The sequence below is a fragment of the Ostrea edulis genome, chromosome 7, assembly GCF_947568905.1.
Source record: "Ostrea edulis chromosome 7, xbOstEdul1.1, whole genome shotgun sequence".
Taxonomy (NCBI): Eukaryota; Metazoa; Mollusca; class Bivalvia; order Ostreida; family Ostreidae; genus Ostrea; species Ostrea edulis.
In genome coordinates this window covers 68,552,177-68,564,177 of record NC_079170.1, presented here as the reverse complement: position 1 = coordinate 68,564,177, position 12,001 = coordinate 68,552,177, and the positions used below count along the sequence as shown (strand labels likewise).

Below are 12,001 nucleotides of genomic sequence, written 5' to 3'. Positions count from 1 at the left end.
TGGTCTATCATACCCATTTTTCTCCCAGCCTGCTTGAGAAGGAGACCATCTTGGATGGTCGAGTTGGCTGTAATTTACAACCCTAGTGTCAATACAGTACATGCATGTGTTAAAACTTGGCTTTAAAAGATTGGAAAAATCAAACTAGACAAACAATATGTTCTTCTCATTTATTACTGAAAATGTACAGTAAAGTGATTTCTAAAAAATTAACCCCACAGACTACTCATCCACAATTTCAAACTGTCAATGTAAAAATACTGGTGGTACCAGCATAGTTTGGTCCCCAAATCAACAGTTTTACCGTAAACATACTAACAATTCAGCTATATGCTCAATGCATTAAAATACATACTGTGCTAATTCTTAAAAAAAACAACTAAAAAACTCAAGCTGGTGTATGTTGGCTGTCAGGGAGGATTATGTGTGTGCAACTAAAACTTTATAAGTTTTGGACCTCAACGGATCATTTTAGAATGCAATTTAGAAGAAAGTATGCAAATAATTTTCTTTATTTGATGGGTACAAGTTCAGTGTAGAAGTTCACTGTACCGCGTTTTGTACGTAAATCTGTGTATATTCTTTTAATAATTATGGTTATGTATACAGCCGAAAATTATAATTTTTATTTATAAAGACATGTTTTAAAACACTGGACACGTCTGAAATAGGTAAAAAAAAAAAAGGGGGGGGGGGGTAAATCCAATGCAGTATAATTCTGCTTTACAAGATACATTTCTAATTCTTTGTGTATTCAGCACAGCTATACTTTGTAGACCGTCTGTCTGTACTCACTGTGGTCATCACCCTTATATAGGTACCACGTTAATAATAGTATAGGTATATTAATTACAGGTCAATTATATACACAGTTACATACCAAGAAAACAGAAAATGTGTCAATTATTTCAGAAATAACGAAAAGGAATGTGTGAAGATAACGAACAGTGATCAATCTAGTAAATCCTATTAAAGAATCATGAGCGGGGCTAACACGAACCCCTGGACATATCTCACTCTCTCAACAGTACACACATTGTTCATGGTATGAATTATATAAACAAAGATGCAACTCAAAGGTTTTGACAATAAGATGATATATTATATACAATATATATCTATATATGTAATCTGTGTTAAATTCTCGGCACTGGTTTCATGAGTTGCACACAAGCCTGGGAAAACAAAAAATAAAAATACACTATCTAAACATTTATATTCATTGTTCATAATTGATATCACAGTATGTTGAGGACTCTGGTTTGTGAACTAAAATTCAGCCAATGACAAGCCTCCATCAGCCTCCTTGTGATTGGCCAATGATAAGCCACCCTCAGCCTCCTTCTGATTGGTCTCTGGCTGTGATTGACAGGTCCTCTTCAGTCTGGCCAGAAATCCTTCACTCTGACTCCTAGGAATAGTCATCCCTAATTGAAAGGTGAAAGGTCAAATCAGTATCAGTAGTCACATGTACACTGGTCACATGACCAGGATTACAGAAAAGATTCCCATCAACAAATACAGAATAAAAGGGTATGGGCATGACTTTTTATCATTTGAATGTATATATAATAAATTAATAATTATAACTATCTTTTTGCTATATAAAAATCTTTTATAAATAAGTAACTGAGTAAATTAAAAATATTTCTGCACAAGATGTGCACTTTGTATTTATATACAACCCGGGTCCCAAAATTGTGTTTGTAAACACGATTTGTCTCTTTATAGAGTGAGACATATGCTCAAGAAATCCTTTACACCAAGATTTCTAAAAAGTACATTAAAAAAGTTCAACATTTCAATATAGGTTAAGGATTTAATAATCAATTTAGGCTGCATGTATGAGGAAAACAGAATTTTTTTTGGTAATTTTTATTTTCATCTACACTGTATGTTGTGAACTATGGTGCCCTGTTGATAAATGAGTCATGTAACATGTAAACATAAATACAGCTCTTGACATGTTTTGAAAATAAAACATTCGATAGATGTGTCTAATAAAATCTTGCATCAGCTTTTCAAAATATTTGGGTTTGTTACATGTACGAAGTTTTGCATGCATCAAATACTTTCATATTATTAGATACTTAATTATTTTTTAAAAATCAAAGTCACACTCATATATCTTTAAAGCCAGAGAAAATTTCTAAAACGTTTATACCCCTCAAAATAAATTTTTTTCAATCTTTATGAGGCAGTAAGACTTTGGAGGACAGAGATTTTTGTATAGATATTGTATTCAATTAGGCGTTAGTTCCGATAGGACAAGTCTAGACAATATAGGATCAAAATCTAGTCTATTTATAAGAGATGTAATACATTACAGAATCATAATGTAGTCTATAACTGTGTAATACAGGGCTATATAGAATCATAATGTAGTCTGTAACTGTGTAATACACGGCTATATAGAATCATAATGTAGTCTGTAACTGTGTAATACACGGCTATATAGAATCATAATGTAGTCTGTAACTGTGTAATACACGGCTATATAGAATCATAATGTAGTCTGTAACTGTGTAATACACGGCTATATAGAATCATAATGTAGTCTGTAACTGTGTAATACACGGCTGTATAGAATCATAATGTAGTCTGTAACTGTGTAATACACGGCTGTATAGAATCACAATGTAGTCTGTAACTGTGTAATACACGGCTGTATAGAATCACAATGTAGTCTGTAACTGTGTAATACACGGTTCTATAGAATCACAATGTAGTCTGTAACTGTGTAATACACGGCTGTATAGAATCACAATGTAGTCTGTAACTGTGTAATACACGGCTGTATAGAATCACAATGTAGTCTGTAACTGTGTAATACACGGCTGTATAGAATCATAATGTAGTCTGTAACTGTGTAATACACGGCTGTATAGAATCATAATGTAGTCTGTAACTGTGTAATACACGGCTGTATAGAATCATAATGTAGTCTGTAACTGTGTAATACACGGCTATATAGAATCATAATGTAGTCTGTAACTGTGTAATACACGGCTGTATAGAATCATAATGTAGTCTGTAACTGTGTAATACACGGCTGTATAGAATCACAATGTAGTCTGTAACTGTGTAATACACGGCTATATAGAATCATAATGTAGTCTGTAACTGTAATACAGGGCTATATAGAATCACAATGTAGTCTGTAACTGTGTAATACACGGCTATATAGAATCACAATGTAGTCTGTAACTGTGTAATACACGGCTATATAGAATCATAATGTAGTCTGTAGCTATGTAATACATTGTAGATGTAGGTATGGAATAATATAATGTACTTTTTTGAAAAAAATATTCTCCACTTCTACTAGTTAGTGGTAGTAGGACAGATCTTGTTTTTATGATAGTTTCTTGTATACCGTTAAAGAATGCATACCAAAACAATGGTACTGATTTGTTTTTACCTCATTCCATCAGTGGTTCTTCAAGTTTTACTTAAATAATTTTCTTGCTGAAATATGAAATAAAACTATAATCAATCAAGCAAAATGGTGACAACGATTATGTGCACATGCATAGTTTTTTGTGTATCAAACAGAGCTCGTTAAACCGTTGGGCCTCTGGTCCGGACAGACATTTTCTAAAAGGCATCATTTAAAATCTTGTTGGTCATAGGGTCCACCAATTTTTTTTTAGCAATGTTGATATTCCCACTTTTTGATATAATTTGGAAATTCTTATCAATTCGACATTTCAATTGACTAAAATTGGATCTTCCATCCGCTCCCCAGTTTCGACGCGACGTATGGAAGATCTAATATTAATTAGATTGAATTTCTTATTGCGTATTTATTTCCAGTTTGCATAGGTAACATTGATTCCGGGAAATCTTCCGAATTAGCATAATGTTTCAGTGACTAATCAAACTGTCTAGTGGGCCGCGGGGGGGGGTGGGTGGGTGGGGGGGGGGGGGGGGGGGACGACGTTTATACAGAATGATAATAATCGTGATACAGAGACACAAGCCGAAAGGGAAAGCACCCTGAATACTATTTTTCAGCTACAGACAAGAATTTCTCTTAATAAAATTTACAATAAACATGTCATTAAACAATTTATATCACTGTGTGTTATTTATTTTGGGTCCTGTTGATGAACATGCATGTTCTCCCAGGATGACCAGCTGCTTATTGGTGAATGTTTTAATGAGCTCTGGTGACACACATGTAAACTGTGACACACAGTATCCACATAACAAAATGTGTAAAACAAGCAGAAAACAAAACAACTTTAACAAAAAATTCATAAAAAATCTGTCTGATCAAAATCTGGTACCCCTACATCCAACATAGCGCGATCAACTGATGATTATCCAACATGATAGCGCGAACAACTGATGATTAAAGTTTGTGTCATCAAATTTTGAAATTCTTTTTTTTAAAAATGTAGTTTTATAATAAAATATTATGTTTATCATTAAAGGGACTGATTCACGATTTTCCTCCAAATTTTGTATTTCACTTTAAGTAATCAAAATCTATAGTCTAATATGTTTTAGAAGGTTTCACAAAAAATTAAGGTTATTCATCATGACGGAAGCTCATTATAGAGAGTTTATTATTTGTTTTGAAAACAAAGATTGAGGTGTGTTATTGTTTACGAGTTTTCAAAATAAATGAATACTGATCCAAGTTTATTGTATATATCACATCTCAAGTATGCTTTAGGTAAAATGTGTCATTTAAAAGTTAAAATTTGTAATTGTACAAAATGAAGATCCTTTGAATTACAAAATTAACGTTTCACTGTTTGTTTGTTTACATAAAAAGACTCAAGTCTTTGTTTACATAACACAGAATCAAAGCTGAAATAATGCTCTTATCCTTACATTCAGACGGTCCAAATTTTGGTTGTCAACATTAAATGAGCTATATTTTAAATTTTTAACATCACAAATGAAAAATATTTCTTTCGAAAAACGTGAACCAGTCCCTTTAAAGGATTGGACATGAAACCAAAGTTATTGTTATGCATGTAAATGAGACAATCAATCAACCAAGCTGAATTTCTTATAAAAATGATTTACAAATCTTTAAACTAAAGATACCGAAAAAGGCATCATTGTGCTATATAGTTAAAATGCTCAACAACATCAATTAAATGAAACCAGGATTTCTACCATAAATCTAAAGCATGTCTAAAACAACATTACTACATACTAGGTGTGGGGGTGTGTTCTGTCTTCTAAAACATTACTACATACTAGGTGTGGGGTGTGTGTTCTGCCTCCTAAAACATTACTACATACTAGGTAAGGGGGCGTGTTCTGCCTCCTCGCAGCCAATCAGACCATTCTGTTTCAGGTTCAGGATGGAGTCGGCAATGATGCGCGCTGTGCTTCGTTGATAGCCCCCGCTGGTCACCATCAGGATGGGGATATTCTGATGACGCACATGACTGAACACAATTCTGTCTCTTTCAATAATTCCCTGAAAAGACGAAGTGTTTTCCATGAAAACAAAAAAAATTCACTCAAGTCTGAATAATTTCATTGTCTCTGCCATAAATTCGTTAGGGTGTATAGAGTTTTCCTATTACTCCCCTCTACGTACAGCTTAGTCCCCTTGACGTACAGCTTAGTCCCCTCTATATACAGCTTAGTCCCCTCTACGTACAGCTTAGTCCCCTCTTTGTACAGCTTAGTCCCCTCTACGTACAGCTTAGTCCCCTCTATGTACAGCTTAGTCCCCTCTATATACAGCTTAGTCCCCTCTATATACAGATTAGTAACATTTTCTGGACATTTGTGCTATGCTCGAAGATAAAGAGATAATTTTTGGAGTGTAACTGAGCTACAGTTTGAATATATTAAAAGTCCCTCTGACTGACTTTCAGTGGAGTTATGGTACATGCCTGTCGAAAAATTTTCATATTTCTCACCCTGCTTGACAATCCTAAATAGCAACATTTAAATCTTATAAGCTTTATCTCGTGAAATACTTTCAGCAGAGTTATGACCCATGGACTCTCACAATTTCCCAGACATCAGTTTTTTGAGACTTTGTTTTTCTGCTATGCTTGCAGCTGTAATTGAGTTGATTTTTGCTGTGTAACTGGACGTTAAAGAGTTTTGCTTTAGTCGAATTTCTATAGATCAGTAATATTTTCCTAAGAACTTGACGAATTTCAGAAAAGCAGAAGTTGGCTTAATTTTTACTGAGATACATAGTGTTGACATTGGTATGTTGACTTTTGAAATAGACCAAATATATATATATTAAAGTTCTTAGTATTAAGTTTTCTTGATTTGTGTTTAACAATGAAACATTTTACAGATCTCTTCAAAATCCAAATAATGAAAACTATACATTGAATGTCTAGAGTTGAGTGATATTACCAGTATAACGATACATGTATATTGCAATATTTCCACTGGCGATAATATATTGCCATACGTAAAATGCATACTGCTATATCAAAATATCATTCAACTTTATGAAACATTCTCTTGTTCCAGTAGCTTAGTATGTTGTTTAATTTGCAAAATATTGTTGATTACTTCAATCTTAAGTACGGGAAACTGTTATAGATTACTAAATAGGGAACCAGACATGTACATGTACAACATGCAAGAGACGGAGGGGATTTTTGGGAAGCTTTCAGGCCTATACTAAAACTTAAATGAGTACATAATTCTAAATATATTTCTCTTTTTAAGGTAATTCCACCCGTTTTAGAATTATAGGTTCAATCTTGTCTTTGATTGCTGATTCTTCAAATAATATATCTTAGTAATAAATGAAAGTGATAAAATATGTATGTTGTGGTATTAATAAAGTTTTATCAATTACCATAATATACCTGTTATCAACGTCAGAAAATTGCAATTTTCATAAAACAGCATTATCAAAATTTCACAAAAACTGGTTGTAACATTTCATTAAACTGTGTATCTTAAGAATTATACAAAAATTTTGTGAAAAATAAAGGAAATCTATCGCATAATGGACTTGATAAATAATTAAATGCAAACAGAGTTATTGCCTTTGGATTAAATATTCTGAAACATATCATTGTTTATTCCTATATGACTAAGACTTTTGAAATATTTTATGGTTAGCAAGATTTTTTACAATAACCATAGAAAAAGACTCAGACAAAATTTACGTTCCTCTCATGCATAAATCTTGTTATATCATCATTGACTTTGCAAAATATTATGACATCACAGGAGGATGGAAATACCTTAAATGCATATAATATATACCGATTTTTTCTGGCACTATTCAGGACTTAGCTGTGTGTGATTTTAACATTTAGACTATAAACTTCCTGTTTAACTATGGACGCTAGAAGAGACCGTTCTGTGGTGTAATTCTGATTTTTTTGTTGTTGGTTTTATTGAGCAAGTTCTCAATAGAATTATTTAAAGACTCAGGGATCTATTCAATAATTGCTTAAGAAATCTTGTTATTTATATGAAATTTGAAAAAGACAGACGAGTATATTTCAATAGGGAGAGGGCTTAAAAAGGCAATGCCTGCTGCCCGATCCCATTCACTTTGTGAATAAAATATAGTTTAAATCAAATATTTCAATATATCGCAATATTTAAATTGAATACATTGCAATACATTGAAATATTGTTTTCGCTGCCAATACTCAACCCTATGAATGTCACACATAAAAAATAATCTTGTCTAAATAACCAACAACATGAGTCACAATTTTGTGAATGGAGTGAAGTAGACCATACACTACCACAGCATTCTGTGGTGCCCCCCCCCCCCCCCCTCCCCTAAAGTTGGTGGGGACATGGTGTTTCCTATATATCTATAGATAATTGGAGATGTCCTAACCTGAGGTGTGACTGAGAGGTTCCCTAGGGGGTCTCCCTCCAGGATGTCTGTTCCAGCGTTGTATACCACAGCGTCTGGCTGGAACTCCTTCAAGGCCTCGCTGGTGTGTCTGTCAAATCAGAGGACTGAGAGTCAAAGGCTGGCCATGTCAGTGTAACGCATCCATGGCAACTGCCTCCATGCATTAGAATGTTATGAGAATTTGACTGCAGGTTGAACATACATTAGAATGTTAGGAGAATTTGACTACACATCGTACATACATTGGAGTTATGAGAATTTCATTACACATCTACATACATCAGAACATTATGAGAATTTGATTACATCGTACAAACATTAGGAGAATTTGACTGTATATCGTACAAACATTAGAAAGTTATAAGAATCTGACTGCATATTGTACATACATTAGAATGTTAGGAGAATTTGACTGCACATCGTACACAAATTAGAATTTTTTTTTTTTTTTTTCATATCAGTCATTAATTCCAAAATACATTACTATTTCGGGGTAAAGTCTCCGCAGAGACCCCCTTATAATCTTTACCTAGGGTGCCAGGGGCTATTAGGAGAATTTGATTGCAGGTTGTACATACATTAGAGCAGTTTCTTACCTGTCTACAAGTTTCTTACCAGTCTACAAGTGTCTAAAATAGTCTTACCTGTCTACAAGTTTCTAACCAGTCTGCAAGTTTCTTACCTATCTACAATATTCTTACCTGTTCACAATATTCTTGCCTGTCTACAAATTTCTTACCTGTCTACAAGTTTCTTACCTATCTACAAGTTTCTTACCTGTTCACAATATTCTTACCTGTGTACAAGTTTCTTACCTGTGTACAAGTTTCTTACCTGTCTACAAGATTCTTATCTGTCTACAAGTTTCTTACCTGTCTACAAGTGCTAGGTAGTGCTCATCATTAGTAAAATGTTGAAGCTCCACTTTTCTTTTTATAGCTCCTGTAAAATAAATCTGCCCGATATAAAAATCATTTGAGGTGTAAAGAAGTCATTAAAAATAAAATTTCCTTTGCTTCAATTGTACACACTTTTATTTAAACAATGATTCATTATTTTATATAGGCTACTAATACTCAATAAATTTTTACTTGACATGTCCTTTTAGTTAAATAAGAGCTGACTGCATTAAGTGAATTATTCCTGACCTAGATAATGAAGCTATCTGTCCTACTTTACAAATCATATACACCGTACTCTAGCAAATAAAATAAAAATGAATCAGATCACATTCATCAGTTTTACTCAAATCTCTACATAATATAGCTGGTTATTGTACGTTTTGCGTAGCCATCATGGGGGTAAATTCCTCTGTTGTATACGTCCATTATGTATACTCGATCATCATCCATGAAATCTCTCTCATGACCATTACCCTACAGTAATAAAGACAAGAGATATTTGAACATACCACTAAACAAATTAGACAACCACAGGATAAATAAGACTTCCTAAAGTTAGAGACAATTACCACCGGATAAATCAAATTACCACCAGATAAATCAAACTACTGCCAGATAAATCAGACAACCACCAGATAAATCAAACTAACACAAGAAAATCAAACAACCACCAGATAAATCAGACAACCACCAGAAAAATCAAACTAACATCAGATAAATCAAATTACCACCAGATAAATCAAACTACTGCCATATAAATCAGAGAACCACCAAATAAATCAAACTTCCACCAGATAAATCAGACAACCACCAGATAAATCAAACTAACACCAGATAAATCAAATTACCACCAGATAAATCAAACTACTGCCAGATAAATCAAATTACCACCAGATAAATCAAACTACTGCCAGAAAAATCAGACAACCATCAGATAAATCAGACAACCACAGGATAAATAAAACTTCCTAAAGTTAGAGACAATTATCACCAGATAAATCAAATTACCACCAGATAATTCAGACTACCACCAGATTAATCAGACAACCATCAGAAAAATCAAAATACTGCCAGAAAATCAGACAACCACCAGATAAATCAGACAACCACAGGATAAATAAGACTTCCTAAAGTTAGAGATAATTACCACCAGATAAATGAAACTACTGCCAGATAAATCAAATTACCACCAGATAAATCAAACTACTGCCAGAAAAATCAGACAAACACCAGATAATTCAAATTACCACCAGATAAATCAAACTACTGCCAGAAAGATCAGACAACCACCAGATAAATCAGACAACCACCAGAAAAATCAGACATCTGCCACATAAATTAGACAACCACCAGATAAACCAGACAACCACCAGAAAAATTAAACAGCCACCAGATAAATTAGAAAACCATCAGAAAAATCAGACAACCACCAGATAAATAAGACAACCACAAGATAAATCAGACAACCACCAGATAAATTAATACTACTGCAAGAAAAATCAGACAACCAACGGAAAAATCAGACAACCACCAAATAAATCAGACTACCGCCATATAAATCAGAGAACCACGAAATAAATCAGAGAACTACCAGATAAATCAGACTACTGCCAGATAAATCAGTGAACCATCAGATAAATCAGACTACCGCCATATAAATCAGAAAACCACCAAATAAATCAGAGAACCACCAAATAAATCAGACTACTGTCATATAAATCAGAGAACCACCAAATAAATCAGACAACCACTAAATAAATCAGACAACCACCAGATAAATCAGACAACCACAGGATAAATAAGACTTCCTAAAGTTAGAGACAATTACCACCAGATAAATGAAACTACTGCCAGATAAATCAAATTACCACCAGATAAATCAAACTACTGCCAGAAAAATCAGACAACCACCAGATAAATCAGACAACCACCAGAAAAATCAGACAACCACCAGAAAAATCAGACATCTGCCATATAAATTAGACAACCACCAGATAAACCAGACAACCACCAGAAAAATTAAACAGCCACCAAATAAATTAGAAAACCATCAGAAAAATCAGACAACCACCAGATAAATAAGACAACCACAAGATAAATCAGACAACCACCAGATTAATTAATACTACTGCAAGAAAAATCAGACAACCAACGGAAAAATCAGACAACCACCAAATAAATCAGACTACCGCCATATAAATCAGAGAACCACGAAATAAATCAGAGAACTACCAGATAAATCAGACTACCGCCAGATAAATCAATGAACCATCAGATAAATCAGACTACCACCATATAAATCAGAAAACCACCAAATAAATCAGAGAACCACCAGATAAATCAGACTACTGTCATATAAATCAAAGAACCACCAAATAAATCAGACAACCACTAAATAAATCAGACAACCACCAGATAAATCAGACTTCATAAAGCTAGATATCCTGTGGGGATCCGTGTAGAATAGGTCCTTAGTGTCCCTTGCTCGTCATAAGAGCTGACTAAATAGGGCGGTCCTTCGGATAAGATCGCAAAAACCGAGGCCCCATGTCGCAGCAGGTGTGGCACGATAAAGATCCCTACCTCCTCAAAGGATGCAAATTCCGAACATAGGCCTAAATTTTGCAGCCCTTCACTGGCAATAGATGTATTAGATAACCACCAGATAAATTGGACTACCACACACTAAATAAACCAACCACAAGTTAAATGAGAGGATCACAGACTGGATAAATCAGAGCACTACCAGATAAATTGGACTACCAAACACTAAATAAACCAACCACAAGTTAAATGAGAGGATCACAGACTGGATAAATCAGAGCACTACCAGATAAATTGGACTACCAAACACTAAATAAACCAACCACAAGTTAAATGAGAGGATCACAGACTGGATAAATCAGAGAACCAACAGATAAATTGGACTACCACACACTAAATAAACCAACCACAAGTTAAATGAGAGGATCACAGACTGGATAAATCAGAGAACCACCAGATAAATCACACTTCAGGGTTGCACTTAATACCACATCTTTAAGATTACTCATTACTTTCATGTTCTACTTTCCGAATTCAGAAATATAAAGGAAGGAATGGCAGAGAGAGGAGAACCAATCAGAAATGAAAGGTGATCAATCTCATAGCTCCTACACAAGCAATACAAAATAGATAGTAGGGCAAACACTGACCCCTGGACACACCAGAGGTAGGATCAGGTGCCTTGGAGGAGTAAGCATGCACTGTCGACCGGTCACAC

At 34.2% G+C, this 12,001-nt stretch overlaps 1 protein-coding gene across 4 annotated transcripts in view; it reads right to left on the bottom strand.

Moving 5' to 3' along the window:
* Window positions 1-156: 156 nt before the first annotated feature.
* LOC125653793 (histone deacetylase 11-like) overlaps window positions 157-12,001 on the bottom strand; it is a 50,985-nt gene continuing 39,140 nt past the window's right edge. For 3 of the 4 annotated variants that reach the window (XM_056145184.1, XM_048883403.2, XM_048883402.2), the window contains 5 exons: window positions 9,117-9,213; window positions 8,710-8,779; window positions 7,817-7,925; window positions 5,266-5,446; window positions 157-1,427 (listed from right to left, as the gene is read on the bottom strand). In XM_056145184.1, the coding sequence (XP_056001159.1) occupies window positions 1,270-1,427; window positions 5,266-5,446; window positions 7,817-7,925; window positions 8,710-8,779; window positions 9,117-9,213 (615 nt within the window). In that variant the 3' untranslated portion in view covers window positions 157-1,269. Of the gene's footprint in view, window positions 1,428-3,421; window positions 3,469-5,265; window positions 5,447-7,816; window positions 7,926-8,709; window positions 8,780-9,116; window positions 9,214-12,001 lie in introns of all 4 variants that reach the window. The other variant, XM_048883405.2, reaches the window with a different exon arrangement.